Source organism: Hylobates moloch, unplaced genomic scaffold (assembly GCF_009828535.3).
Source record: "Hylobates moloch isolate HMO894 unplaced genomic scaffold, HMol_V3 SCAFFOLD_1, whole genome shotgun sequence".
NCBI lineage: Eukaryota > Metazoa > Chordata > Mammalia > Primates > Hylobatidae > Hylobates > Hylobates moloch.
Genome location: NW_026652276.1, coordinates 142,694,360 through 142,709,931, shown reverse-complemented (window position 1 = coordinate 142,709,931; position 15,572 = coordinate 142,694,360). Strand labels below are relative to the sequence as shown.

The 15,572-nt window shown below is 46.2% G+C and overlaps 1 protein-coding gene across 4 annotated transcripts in view; it reads left to right on the top strand.

Moving 5' to 3' along the window:
* The window catches only part of SNX10 (sorting nexin 10), an 83,697-nt gene that overhangs the window by 45,011 nt on the left and 23,114 nt on the right, over window positions 1–15,572 (top strand). For all 4 annotated transcript variants that reach the window (XM_058446254.1, XM_058446250.1, XM_058446258.1 and 1 more), the window contains one exon: window positions 10,497–10,543. In XM_058446254.1, the coding sequence (XP_058302237.1) occupies window positions 10,520–10,543 (24 nt within the window). In that variant the 5' untranslated portion in view covers window positions 10,497–10,519. The remainder of the gene's footprint in view (window positions 1–10,496; window positions 10,544–15,572) is intronic.

The following is a 15,572-nucleotide window of genomic DNA, read 5'->3' as shown; positions in this document are numbered from 1 at the left end:
CTTTCAAAAACTTTATTTTTAATTGTGGTAAGAAACACATGAAATTTGCAATCTTACCCATTTTTATAATTTTTTCACATGGTACTAGTGTATAGATCTTACCACTTTTTAAATGTACACTCCAGTAGCATTAAGTGTATTCACATTGTTGTACAATAAATCTCTAGATCTTTTTCATTCACAAAACTGAAACTCTGTATCAGTAAACAAGAATGTTCCATTTCCCCCTTAAATGCTCCATTTACCCTTTCCTCTAGCCCTTGGCAACCACCATTCTACTCTGTCTCTATGAATTTAATTTCCTTGAAAACCTCATGTAAGTGGAATAATAAAGGATTTGTCTTTTTATGATTGGATTATTTCATTTAGCATAATGTCCTTAAGGTTCATCCTCCTTTGTAGCATGTGGCAGAATTTCCTTCCTTTTTAAGGTTGAATGGTACCCATTGTATGGAGAGACCACATTTTGCTCATCCATTACATTTCATTGATGGACACTTAGGTTACTTCCACCTCTTGGCTATTGTGAATAATACTGCTGTGGATGTGGATCCACAAATAGCTCTTTGAGAGCCTGCTTTCAGCTCTTTTGGATGGATATCTGGAAGTGGGATTCCTGGATCATGTGGTAGTTTTCTGTAATTTTTTGAGGAACTGCTATACTGTTTTCTATAGCAGCTGCACCATTTTACATTGCTGCCAACAGAAGGGTTCCGATTTCTCTATATCCTCATCAATGCTTTTTTGTTTTTTTGTTTCTTGGATCTATCCTAATGTAGCTATCCTAATGGGTGTGAGTTGATTTCGCATTGTGGATTAGTGATGTTGAGCATGCTTTCATATGTTTATTGGCCATTTGCACGTCATCTGTGGCGAAATGTCTATCAATCCCTTTGTACTTTTTTTTTTTTTTTTTTTGTGAGACAGAGTCTCACTGTGTCACCCAGGCTGGAGTGCGGTGGCATGATCTTGGCTTGCTGCAACCTCTGCCTCCCTGGCTCGAGCAGCCCTACCACACCAGCCTCCCAAGTGGCCGGGACTTCAGGCATGTGCCACCATGTCTGGCTAATTTTTGTGTACTTTGTAGAGGTGGGATAGTAACTTCCCAATGAGTTCACCTTGCCCGCTGCCTAGACAGAGCCAAGTTATAAAGATGGGAATTGCAATGGCGAAAGAGTAATTTACGCAGACCCCACTGTGTGGGAGACCAGAGTTGTTGTTGTTGTGGGTTTTTTTTTTTTTTTTTTTTTTTTTTTTTGAGACTGCATCTCGCTCTGTTGCCCAGGCCTGGAGTGCAGTGGCGTGATCTTGGTTCACGCCATTCTCCTGCCTCAGCCTCCCGAGTAGCTGGGACTACAGGCACCCGCCACCACACCTGGCTAATTTTTTGTATTTTTAGTAGAGACGGGGTTTCACCGTGTTAGCCAGGATGGTCTCGATCTCCTGACTTCGTGATCCGCCCGCCTCAGCCTCCCAAAGTGCTGGGATTACAGGTGTGAGCCACTGGGCCCAGCCGGATCAGAGTTTTTAAAGACAATTTTGTGGGTAGAAGCTTAGGAAGTAGGGAGTGCTGATTGGTCAGGTTGGAGATGGAATCATAGCAGGGTCAAAATGAGGTTTTCTTGCTGTCTTCTATGCCTGGGTGGGATGGCAGAACTGGTTGAGCCACACTACCACTCTGGGTCATACCAGCTGATCCTTCCAGTGCAGTTGCAGGGTCTGCAAAATATCTAAAGCATGGATCTTAGGTTTTACAATAACAATGTTATCCCCAGGAGCAATTTAGGAAGGTTCAGACCCTTGGAGCCAGAGACTACATGGCCCCTAAATTGTAATTTCTAATCTTGTAGCTCATTTGTTAGTCCTGTAAAGGCAGACTGGACCCCAGGCAAGAAAGGGGTCTTTTCGGGAAAGGGCTGTTATCAGTTTTGTTTCAGAGTCAAACCATGAATTGAATTCCTTCCCAAAGTTAGTTCAGCTTATGCCCAGGAATGAATAACGACATCTTAAGGGTTAGAAGCAAGATGGAGTCTGTTAGGTCTGATTTCTTTCACTGTCATAATTTCCTCAGTTATAATTTTGCAAAGGTGGTTTCAGGATTTCGCCATGCTGCCCAGACGGGTCTCAAACTTTGAGCTCAAGTGGTCCTCCCACCTCAGCATCCCAAAGTGCTGGGATTACAGGCATGTGCCTGGTCTTGCATATTTTTTAAATCTGATTTTTTATTTGTATAAATTTATGGGGTTCAAGTGCAATTTTCTTACATGCCACGTTGCACAGTGGTGAAGTCAGGCATTTAGGGTAAAGGTAGTTTTCTTTGTTGTCGTTGAGCTTGATCTTTTTTTTTTTTTTTTGACAGAGTCTCACTCTGTCACCCTGGTTGGAGTGCAGTGGCACAATCTCAGCTCACTGTAACCTCTGCCTCCCAGGTTTAAGCTATTCTCCTGCCTCAGCCTCCCGAGTAGCTGGGATTACAGGGTAGCTGGGATTACAGGTGCCTGCCACCATGCCTGGCTAATTTTTCTATTTTTATTAGAGATGGGGTTTCACCATATTGGCCAGGCTGGGGTTTCGAACTCCTGACCTTGTGATCCACCTGCCTTGGCCTCCCAAAGTGCTGGGATTACAGGCGTGAGCCACCCCACCTGGCCGATCTTTTTTTTTTTTTTTTTTTTTTTTAAGTAAACAGTTGGTTCTGAGACTTTGATCTTGTCAAAAGAAAAAGTTACAAAAAATTTTGCTTAAAAATTAAATTGGCTTTTATTAGTGATTCATGAATCAGGGAGCACCTGATCTAAAGATTTAGAAAAAGTCTGCCATTTTTATTTTAAATAATGGTATTAACTGTACTTGTTATTCTTTATTTCATCATTTGAAAAAATATGTGATCCTTTCTCACTCCTCACATATATAGTCCACAAACTTTTGGTCAGTAGTTTACTTGTCAGTGAGATCTCCCGTAGGCATATAGACCAAGCCTAGCATTGCAAATGTTTTGGCCTGTTGACCTCAGAAAGGTATTAAGGTATAGTATATAAGTATTGAAGGCACAGTAATGGCTTGCTCTGTAGTAGGGGTCTGCAAACTACTGCCACCAGTTTTTGTAGACAAAGTTTAACTGGAACCCAACCATGTTCATTCAGTTAGGCATCTGTGAGTGCCTTTTCACTATGCACTGCAGACTTGAGTAGGAGGTGCAGAGACCCTGTGGCCTACAAAACCTCAAATATTTACTATCTGACCCTCTACAGAAAAAGATTGCCGAGTGGTGCTTTATAGAATTTTATCTTTGCTTCATAGATATTTTGCATTTTATAGAAAAAGTATTCCAAGGTAGAAAATAGAGGAAGCTTTCTCCTTCAGTTTTCAGTTTGGGCAGATCTGTGTACCATGCTCTCAGGGCAGTGGGGTTGTGAAGAGATACATGAGTCTCTCAGATGAGTCTTCAGGACTGCCACGTTTCCCAGGAAGGGGATAACCCATGTGTCTGCTGCCTGTGTATATCCAGCTGTAATGTCACCAGCAGGTTTGAGAAATCATTCCTGTTGTTTGATATGGTTGTGAGATTTTATCTTTTTTCATTTGTTTATTTTAGAGACAGAGTCTCGCTCGGCTGGAGTGTAGTGGTGCAAATAGCTCACTGCAGCCTAACCTCCTGGGCTGAAGGGATCCTCCCACCTCCAGCCTCCTGAGTAGTTAGGACTAGAGGTATGCACCACCATCCCTGGCTGATTTTTTGTTTTAAAACGAAAAATTCAAACAATGTGGAAACCAAGCCACGCCCAGCTTGATTGTGAGATTTAATAATTCTTGGAATGGGCTGGGTGCGATGACTCACACCTGTTATCGAGCACTTTGGGAGGCTGAGGCAGGAGGTTGGCTTGAGGCCAGGAGTTTGAGACCAGCCTGGGCAACATAGGGATATCCCATCTCTACAAAAATTTAAGAAATTAGTCAGGCTTGGTGGCTTGTTCCTATAGTCTTGGCTGCTAGGGAGGCTGAGGTGGGAGGATCACTTGAGCCTAGGAATCTGAGGCAACAGTGAGCTATAATTGTGCCACTGCATTCTAGCCTGGGTGACAATGAGACCCTGTCTCTAAAAAAATGAAATAAAATAAAAATAATAATTCTTACAATGAAGGTAAGAGAGAAGGAGAATGGGTGGCCATTCAGGTGTGATGAGGGTTCTTCATTGGTGGAAGAGAGAGAGAATACTCTAGAGACAGCCTCGCAGAGGTCACTGGGAGGCAGATATCCATACTTGGCATAACAATCTTTCAGTGAGACAAGAATTCTCTATGTGCATTTTTTTTTTTTTTGAGATGGAGTTTCGCTCTGTTGTCCAGGCTGGAGTGCAGTGGTGTGATCTTGGCTGACTGCAACCTTGGCTTCAGCCTTGGCTTCAACCTTGGCTTCCCGGGTTCAAGCAGTTCTCCTGTCTCAGCCTCCCAAGTAGCTGTGTATACCACCATGCCCGGCTAATTTTTGTATTTTCAGTAGACACAGGGTTTCACCATATTGGTCAGGCTGGTCTTGAACTCCTGACCTCAAATGGTCTACCAGCTTCAGCCTCCCAAAGTGCTGGGATTACAGGCATGAGCCACCACACCCAGCCTTCTATGTGCATTATTATGACAGACACATAAGGTAGCCTGGGGAGTTTGGAAATCTATAATCTAAAATTTTCCAGCTCACCTAAAGGGCATAGTTTTGTCAGGGAGTAATTTCTTTTTCTTTCTTTTTCTCTCTTTTTCCTTCCTTCCTTCCTTCCTTCCTTCCTTCCTTCCTTCCTTTTTTTCCTCCCTTTCTCTGTTTCTCTTCTTTCTCTCTCTCTCTCTTTCTTTCCTTTCTTCTTCTTCTTTTTTTTTTTAGATGCAGTCTTGCTCTTGTTGCCCAGGCTGGAGTGCAGTGGCACGATCTTGGCTCACTGCAACCTGCACCTCCCAAGTTCAAGTGATTCTCCCACCTCAGCCTCCCAAGTAGCTGGGATTACAGGCATGTGCCACCACACCTGGCTGATTTTTGTATTTTTAGTAGAGACGGGGTTTCACCATGTTTGCCAGGCTGGTCTCAAACTCCTGACCTCAGGTGATCTGGCTGCTTAGGCCTCCCAAAGTGTTGGGATTACAGGCATGAGCCACTGCGCTTGGCCTCAGGGAGCAATTTCTTTTTTTTTTTTTAGCTTTTTTTTTTATTAATTTTTTTTGCACACAAAAACAATAAACATTTTCTAATAATACATACAAACAAAAAGATGCGTATCAAACATATTAGGAAGGTTGCACATGGGAAGTCGGGGAATAGAAATGGGGGGTGGGAGTTAAAATAAATGAGAGAGGGACTTTATATGGATCAGTGATAATAACTCAATCCTCTATTTGACAAAGAAGAGGGAGAAGGAAGAGGAAGAAAAAGAAAGTGGGATAAAGGATCAGAAAGGGAGGAAAATAGAAAAAATTAGAGTATGACTCCAGGGTAGACCTGTTTTGTTGTCACTGAGTTGGTTGGTTAGTTTGTCTGTTGTATTTTTCATGTTTCGCCATGTTGGCCAGACTGGTCTCGAACTCCTAGCCCGAAGTGATCAACCCGCCTCGCCCCCCAGAGTGCCGGGACCACAGGCGTGAGCCACCACGTCCAGCCCCCACATTGCTTCTGGCCTCCGTGGTAGACCTCCGAGACGGAGCGGCCGGGCAGAGGCGCTCCTCACTTCCCAGACGGGGTGGCCAGGCAGAGACGCTCCTCACTTCTTCCCAGACGATAGGTGGCTGGGCAGAGGCGCTCCTCATTTCCCAGACGATGGGTGGCCGGGCAGAGGCGCTCCTCACTTCCCAGAAGATGGGCGGCCGGGCAGAGGGGCTCCTCACGGCAGAGGCCCTCTCACTTCCAGACAGGCGTGGCCGGGCAGAGGCCCACTCATTCCGGGCGGCCGGGCACACCTCACTTCCAGACGGGGCGGCCGGGCAGAGGCCCTCACTCTTTCCCGACGGGCGGCCGGCCGAGGCCTCACTTTTCCCCGGATGGGTGGCCGGCAGAGTCCCACTTCCCCAGACGGGGTGGCGGCAGGGCCCTCTCACTCCAGACGATGGGGCACGGGCAGAGGCCCTCACCTCCAGACTAGGGCGGCCGGGCAGGACCTCTCACTTCCCAAGATGGGGCGGCCGGGAAGGCGGCCGGCAGGCCCCTTTACCCCAGACTAGGGCGGCCGGCAGAGGCCTCAACCCAGGCGGCTGGGAGGCGGGGCCTCAGGGAGCAATTTCTGATTGGCAACTTTGGTTTACTAAATTATAGACAGTTGACCTTTTATCTCAAACCATATAATTGTGCTGTCATTGAATTTCCTTCTCCCTACCCGTAAATGCCATGGCAAGGTCTAGTACCAAATGATACTTTCTCTTGTGTTATAAAGGTAGCATCTCTTGGCCGGGCGCGGTGGCTCACGGGAGGCCGAGGCGGGCGGATCACGAGGTCAGGAGATCGAGACCACGGTGAAACCCTGTCTCTACTAAAAAACAAAAAATTAGCCGGGCGTGGTGGCAGAAAAAAGGTAGCATCTCTTAATACATTTGATTTTGCTATTTATTTTACATGAAATAAAAATAATTTATGTTAAAATTACTATTTATTCCGAGAGCATTATGCTATTTACTGTATTTAAAATAATTATTACTTTAAAACGTTTAAAATTAATGTGTTACTAGAAAAGTTCAGACAATATGGAAGTATATAGAGCTTAGAAAATGAAATGATCTGATCTCCCCCTGCCTGCCACCATTTTCACTGTACAGATTTACGGTATTAGAGATTGACCATGATAGTTCACTGTGATGTTTTGGAACAACTGGTTGAAACTGGTTGAAACTGCTTTCAACTCTCCCAAGTTTCCTATTTTCTTTTACTTTTTTATTTTGAGACAGGGTCTCACTGTAACCCAGGCTGGAGTGCAGTGGCATGATCATGGGTCACCACAGCCTTGACCTCCCGGGCTCAAGCAGTCCTCCCACCTCAGCCTCCCAAGTAGTTGGGACCACAGGCGCATGCTACCATGCCCAGCTAATTTTTGTATTTTTTGTAGAGACAGGGTTTCGCCGTGTTATCCAGGCTGGTCTTGAACTCCTAAGCAATCTGCCCGCCTTAGCCTCCCAAAGTGCTGAGATTACAGGTGTGAGCCCCCGGGGCCAGTTTCCTACTTCATAGTTGGACTTGGTCTGTAGCATCTTAAGGTGGCCAGTTATCAGACTCCTATTAGATAGAACTGCAGAGTTCTGCCTGGCTGGGAAAAGCTCAAGCCCTTTGGGGAAAATTAAGACCCCAACTTTGAACCATTTGTTCACATTACAGAGTCATGGAGGCAGCCTGTGACATTGGAAGGCCACCCTAGGGAAGCAGACTGGCTTTGGTTGCAATGGAACTTGAACTCTTGCACTCTTTCATAGTGTGACCTTGGGCAGCTTGACCCCTCTGACCTTCCACTTTCTTACTTGTGAAGTGGGGATATTCAAATCCTCACAGGACAGTTGTGAAGTTTAATTACACAAGGAAACACAGCTATGCCCTGTTGGAGAAATTCAGTCAAATGGGAGAGACAGAGGGTATCTAAATATCATGATGCAAGCGAGGTTAATGGCACCAGGGGACTGCATAGCACGCGGTTGTGTAATGGGGCAGAGAGCCTGGGAAGTGATTTCTGTGCAGAATCCTGGCAGAGGAGTGGGAGTTTGCTGGTGCCTGGAAAGGGTGAAAGCACGAGGGCAGAGGTTCAGCCATGTGGACCACGTGATGTGTGCGGGGAGCATGGCCAGATCCTGAGATGGTGGAACCCACCGGCTAACTTGGCTCTGGCGCAGGAATCCCATGATAACCGGACTTGAGCCGCTCCTCCTCCTGGCCTCCTCCCCTTGGCATGACCCAGGCCTTCTGTGTAGAGGGCCTTTTTCCTTTTGCTTTCCTGGCTATCTCACACCATCCTTTAGGCCTTATCGGAAGTGCCATTTTCTCAGTAAACCCTCTCCACCCCCACTTAGTCCCTCGATTCTTTAAAATTTTGTTTTAAATTGTAAAAAAACCCACAACTTAAAATGTACCATCTGATCCATTTCTAGGTATACAGTTCAGTGGTGTGAAGGATGTTCACCTTGTTGTGCCGTTGATCTCCTGAACTCTTTTCATCTTGCACAACTGAAACTGTGTACCCACTCAGCTGCCCCACCCCCTCTCCCTCCCATACTTGGCAGCCACCATTCTACTTTCTGTCTCTGAATTTTTTTTTTTTTTTGAGATGGGGTCTCTAACTCAAGCTGGAGTGCAGTAGCGCAATCTCAGCTCACTGTAACTTCTGCTTCCCAGGCTCAAGTGATCCTCCTACCTCAGCCTCCTGAGTAGCTGGGACCACGGGCGTGCCACCACACCCGGATAAGTTTTTGTTTTTGGTAGAGATGGGGTTTTGCCCTGTTGGCCAGGCTGGTCTCAAACTCCTGACCTCAGGTGATCTGCTTGCCTTGGCCTCCCAAAGTGCTGGGATTAGAGGCGTGAGCCACCGCACCCAGCCTCTGCCTCTGAATGTGACTATTCTTGGTACTTCATACAAGTGGAATCATACAGTGTCTGTCTTTTTGTGACTGGCTTATTTCATTTGGCCTATGTCCTCCAGGTTTATCCCTGTTGTGTGTTTTTCCATTCCTATCACACGGTATCCTTTCCTATCATTTCCACGTTATAATTAGGAAGTCGCCTCCAAAGCTCTGAGCCTGCTGTGTACTCCACCATGTGTCCTGTTTCCACCTCAGCTCACGGCACATAGCAGGAGCTCCACAAAGAGTGACTGAACAGAATCTCCAGTTCCAACCCCAGTCTGTCTTTCCAACCTAATCTCGACTGGTCCCCTCTTGACTAGCTTCTTATAGCTGCAGCAATAAATTACCACAAACTTGATATTTAGAACAGCAGAAATTTATTCTCTTACAATTTGGGATGCTGGAAGTCCAAAATCCAGGGGGCGGCAGAGCCGTGCTCCCCTGCAGAGGCCCTAGGGGAGAATCCCGCCTTGCTTCTTCCAGCCCCAGGGGCTCCGTGGCTGGGGGCTGCATCCCTCCCCCTCCTCCGTCTTTGTCTTCACATGTTCTTCTCTGTGTTCTCCTCTCTTTCTCTTATATGGGCACTTGCCATCAGATTTAGGGTTCACTCCAGTCATCCAGGATGATCTTATCTTGAGATTCTTAATTATATCTCCAAAGACCCTTTTTTCAGATAAAGTCACATTCACAGGTTCTGTGGATCGGGACATGGACATATCTTTATGGCAGCCACAATTCCACCCCACTACACCCTCTGAGAACCCTGTCCCCCAGCTGATCTGGCCTGGTCACGATCTCTGGACCACAGGGCACGCTTTTCACCAGGCTCTGTGGGTGGTGTTGTTGCTCCTCCCCTCCCCTGGAGGTCCTGCTTTTTTTCCTTGAACACTGAGATCCCCTGCTCTCCCCTTCCCTCTCCATGGGTCCTCTGACTGCTCCAGGGGAGAGGGACGCCCTTCCTCTTGGAAAGCTTCCTGCTGCTGCCCGGATGCGGTTCGCTCCCGCTTCCAGAGGCCCTGTGGAGTCTCTCGTCTGTACCTCCACACGGCCCTGGAGGCGGAGCTTGTGTTCCTGCTTCCCTGTGTTCCCTATGGTGCCAGTGACATGAGTATAGAGACTCTGGGAATACGTGTGGGGGGTAATATGGACCCGGAAAGTGGGCTCAGACACATACTGATATTACCAAAGTGAAGGCAAATAGTAGACCTGCAGTCATAGTCACCCTCAGTTGTAAGAATACGTATGTGTGGATATAGGCAGGGAATTTAAATTTGCTTTTTGTTTTTGGCAGGGAGCAGGTGTTAAATCTAATGAGCTTACGTACCAAGTGGGTTTAAAGAACAATTGACAACCCCAGAGACATGCAGGGCCTGGAATCAAACAACAGGCTGGCTGCACTGCTCAGAAGGTCAGAGTCAAGGTCCTGACTTTCCCCTGCTGAGGGCCACACCATCTCTTATGTGACCTCTGGAGTAATTTAAATGTCACAGGAAGGGCCTGATCCCAGAAGGTTTGAGTTTCCGGTAAAAGCCTCAGGGCTGCCTCTGGTGGTGGATCTCTCTGCGTGTCTTTTCCAGCCAGCATCCCCCCCGCACATGGCTTCTGCTCCCCGGCATCTCCAGCTTCCTCCCCAGTTCACTAAGGCTCCAACCCCAGCCTGACTGGCTGGCCTTGCAGTTTGAAGGTCTGTCATCGTCCAGCTGCCTTGGACTTGTTGGGGTGCAGAGTCTTCACCCCTGGTGTGGACTGATGTTCACCTTGGTCCTGCCAGCAGGAGAGGGCAGCGTGGGAGGAGCCGAGGCTCACATGTCAGGGACTGTGGGGCGGGGGGGCTCTGTCAGGGGATTTGGGTGGGAGGCCATGAGTGGTATATCCACTCCAGCTTGGAGGTTCCAAATCACCCAGTGTGGATATCTTATTTTTCAGATTGATCGTGTCCTGTGCTGAAGATGTTTCCGGAACAACAGAAAGAGGTATGTCATCACAAATCCAAAAATAAATAACCCACATATTTTGATTCACACGGGTTAGTTCTTCATTCGCGAACCATAAACCCATGGGTTGCTAGAGGAGGTTTCATGAAAGACCAAAGACCCACCCTCCTGTACCTGCTCCTCTACTCCCACCATTGGTGCCTGCATGGCCTTCATTTTGGGTTCCAGTGACTCAGCTGTGGAGCACATTCCCACCCACAGCTTGTGACTCAGAATTCTCCCAGGCTCTGCCTCCCATCCCTTGGCTTGGAGCAGTATCCATCCAGTCTGCCTTCCTGCTTTTCTACTCCATTGACTCATCCCTGAATTCTCCTTCCTTCAGGTAGCAGCCCAGGAGAATTTCTGCCATTAGTTTCAGGTTTGCCCCACTTCTTGCCTGGGCTTGGTTTCATACAACACAGGCAAAACTGGCCCTTCTGTCTGCAGCCTGGCTTCCTAGACCTCCATGCCCGCCCCCTGAGCCTCTCCCTGACTGGGAGGAGCATAGGACAGCCCTCATGCCAGCCCCGGCTGAGTGTCCCTCTTTTGGCAGTACCCATTGCCCTGCCTGCTGTGGTGCAGTGCACATCATCACTTGGTGAGGCTGATGAAGTGGAGAAGCAGCACAGGGGCCTGTCTAGGGAGTGCGCGCACACACACACGTGCACACACGTACACAGGAGTCACACATTCACACAGTCACATGGTCCCAGCTCACCCTGCCCAAGTTGAAAGCACCAAACAATTTATTTCAGAGAACCTTTGCAGAAAGTCCTTTGCTAGCTCTCACATCTTGAATTTCAGCCCTATCTTTGGCGTCAGGTTCTTCTCAGCAGTCCAGCCTTACTTGCATCCTTTAACTCTAGGCTGGGCTTCCCCATTTTCAAAGGCAGTGTTTTGGTTTGTTTTTTAACTTTTAAAAATTGGGCTAGACGGGCATGGTGGCCTGTGCCTGTGGTCCTACGTACTCGGGAGGCTGAGGTGGGAGGATCGCTTGAGCCTGGGAGCCAGAGGTTGCAGTGAGCCAAGAGTACGCCACCACACTTCAGCCCTGGCAACAGAGCAAGACCCTGTCTGAAACCAAAAACCAAAATAATTGGCCGGGCACCATGACTCACGCCTGTAATCCCAGCACTTTGGGAGACCGAGGTGGTTGGATTACTTGAGGTCAGGAGTTCGAGACCAGCCTGTCCAACATGGGGAAACCCCATCTCTACTAAAAATACCAAAATTAGCTGGGCATAGTGACACACGTCTGTAGTTCCAGCTACTTGGGAGGCTGAGGCACAAGAATCTCTTGAACCTGGGAGGTAGAGGTTGTAGTGGGCTGAGATCATGCCACTGCACTCCAGCCTGGGTGACAAAGCGAGACTATGTCTCAGAAAAAACCCACAAAAAAACCAAAAAAATCGGGCTATGATATGTATAGTAAAATGCATAAAGTGTTCCAATCTTACGTATGTAGCTCAATGGATTTTTTTCTTTTTATTTTAATAGAGACAGGGTCTCTCTTTGTTGCCTAGATTGGTCTCGAACTTCTGGCTTCAAGCAATCCTCCTGCCTCAGCCTCCCAAAGAGCTGGGATTGCAGACATGAGCCACTGAGCATGGCCTAAATGGATTTTTATATACCTGTGTAACTACCACTCAGATCAAAGTATAGATGTTTCTGGCTCCCCAGAAGGTACCGTGTGCCCCTTTCCAGTCAGTCCCCCTCACTTCCACCCCTAGAGGTGACCTGACACAATACCTATACCAGGCTTGCTTTTTTCCATCTCGTTTTAAGTAATACTGAGACCAAGCTGCTTGTTCCGGGAAATACCCACCCATGAAGTTAATGAAACTGCAAGGTTAAGTGCATAGTTCCCACAGGACTGCCCTCGTCTCCAACACCAATTGCAAGTTTGAGGTTTTCCTGAACCACCTTCAAGTTTAATAATTCACAAGAAAAACTCACAGAACTCAGAGCTGTTATCCTCACAGATGCTGCTTGTTATAGAGAAAGAACGCAAACGAGAACCAGCCAAAGCAAGAGCTGGTCGCATGGGCAGTCAGGTGGGGTCCAAGGGCAGAGCTTCTGTTCATCCTCCCAAAGGAGCCGTGGACGGAGTTATCCTCCCAGCACCCATGTGTGACAGTGTGCAGAGTCACTTGATGTAGCTAGAATGATCGCCTGGCTTCAAATCCATTGCTCTTAGAACAAAGTCAAAACACCTGCACGTGGTCTGTCTAGCACTCTGCGGGATCCAAACCTCCTTCTTTCTCCAGACTTCTTTCCTGTGCCCCACCTACCACTCCAGTGCACTTCTTGTTCCTTATTTCAGAGCTTATTTTAGAGCCTTGAATGCTGCATGCACTCTGACCCCCATGGACTTTTACAGATGTTTTTTTCCACTGCCTGGAATAATCTCTTTCCCTAGCCTTCGTACTGTGTTGACTGGCTAACTTCTACTTATCCTTCAGGCATCAGCTTAGAAGTCAAGAAGAAGCTTTCTAAACCTTTAACTATAAAAGATATTTTTATCTAATCAGCTCCTCAGCAGCACCCTATAATCAATGCCAGTTAGAAATAGAGAAGGTTTAGGTCAAGCCTTTCAGTATCCTAGTGTCTGGTTGTTTAGTGGAAAGTAATTCAGGTTCCACCTAATTGAATATGTAAGGACCAAATGCAGTATGACTGATCATTTTGGAATCTAGACCAAGGGTACACGGAGTATGGAAGCACTTTTCTCTCAGTACCCACAGCAAACATTACTAATTAATCATGAGGTTGGCACGTGAATTGAGATTTATTTACCATCCTCGTAACAAGATTCATACAGCCTGGGAGTGACATCTTGGTTCTATCTAAATGGTAGTACTGACCTTAAAATTTAGTAATTTTTTTTTTTTTTTTTACATTTTGGGGGTGAGGAATCAAATGTAGTCTCTCTTGTTAAAACAGCTTTATGACTGTAATAAATCTAGGAAGAGGAGAAAAGGGAGTGAGAATCTCCCTTGTTAGTTAAACATGTTCCATTTGCACATTGGTTTGAATTCCCAGGAGAGCAGTATCCGAGCTGATGGATCTTCTCCATAAAAAGGCCTTGGCATTGGGCCATTGTGAAATTAAAATGAATTCAGATTCATTCATGCATGCAACTTTAATTTACAATTAAAATATTATGGTTATTTTAATAAGAATAATTAGATGGACCCAACTGAATCAACTCTTCTGTTTAATGAGACAGAACCCAGACTCCAAATGGAAAGGCAGGTGGCTGTGACAGGAAGCGCATTTCAGACAGTGTCTTTTGTGGAGCTAGGCATTTTTATTCTTTTTATATTCGAATGTCCAGAGTGAGCTGTTTGATTTTTCTGCACTACTCAGGATGCTTGCCTCAGCCTTGCTGAACTCATCTTGTGGGGTGTATGAGTGAGCATTTGCTTCAGCTGCACACAGTCCCTTTCATGGAGTCAGACATTCTTGCCCAAGCGCCTGCTCCCTCCTCCGTAAGGGCACTGGGCTCTTTCCTTGGCACAGGGCTCACTTGATGTAACTAGACTGTTCCTCCCTGTGTGATGTGACCTGAAGTGTGGGCTGAAACCCCTTTTGAATGTATGTGTGCATGTGTGCATATCTCCCCTGCTCTCCTGGATCATGATGGCTGCATTCTACTTTTAGAGATTTATCCCTTTAGGATAAGTGCTTTTCTCCTTCCCAATGCACATACTTCATACTAGGTATAACAGCAGCTTCTAGGCAACTACCAGTTATTGACACCTTAGCGATGATACATCCATCACTTCCTTGGCAGGGAATATCCTGAGTAGGGCAGGCCGAAGTGGGCCCCAGAGAGTTGCACAAACCATGAGGACCCCACCACTGAGGGAGGAGATGGGGCACTATGGGGATAGCCGGCAGGGAGGGATGTGTTGCCATTTTGGATGAGCAGCCCCTAAGGTTAATATGTCCAAGATATGCTTATGCTGACCCATGGTAATATTTTGGACTTGCTCTAGGAAAGCATGCTTTTGATATTGGGAAACTGACTGGGCTGGAACTGATGAATATCATTAACAAATAAATAATATTTTCTAGGATCCTGTGATGCTGGTACTTTGATGGGAAGCAACAAGACAAAACATTTTCTCACTCCCCAAAACCTAAATTTGTTGTTCCTCTCTCCCTCCTTTCTTCTTCCTCCGTTTTTCCCCTCCCACCCTCCCTCCCTCCATTTTTCTCAGTCTCTGTTATACTCATTATTAAGAGTTCCTGTTTGAAAAAATAGTTAAGTTTCTATAAGAGGCATTTTACAGTCTTCTGTAAGCAAAGAAAAGCAGCTGGGAATATTGTCTTCACACATACACACCAGGTTTCAGGGAAGGCTGCTATCATTCTGAGCACTACATTTGTGTTACAGTTACTGTGAGGACTGATATTTTTTTCTGAGCCTGTCCCAGAGAAAGATCTTCCTTTTTTTTTTTCTTAACCCTTCTTCCAGATTTTAAAATAATTGTTCACTGCAGAACATTTTTGGAAAAGTATACAGGAAAAAATAAAACTTTGAGCTATTTCTTTCTAGTCTTTTTCTATACATATATATGTCATTTTTAGAAAATTGAGATCATACAGAATTTATAGTTTAATATCTCACTCTTCCAGCTTAGTGTTCTAACACATTTCAAGAAATACTTCACCAGCTCTGATTAAATTAGAAGTGGCTTGGAAAAAGAATTAGTAAACATAAATTCGAATCTTCACATTGTTAAGAAACGAAAAAAGAATAACTTTACAGTGGAGAAATCTGACAAACACTTCCTCAGCCAGGTGATCACTGTTAACACCCACAGTGATGTTACGTTACTAGCATGTGGAAGTGATATCACCTGGAAGTGATAAAAATGGCACTTTACCCTCTGAAATAGATAGCCTTCCTTCCAAAAACCTGTAACACCAACCATGAGGCAAACATCAGACAAATCTGCAAAATACCTACCAGGGCTCCTCAAAGTGTCAAGGTCATGAAAAACAAGGAACGCCTGAGAAG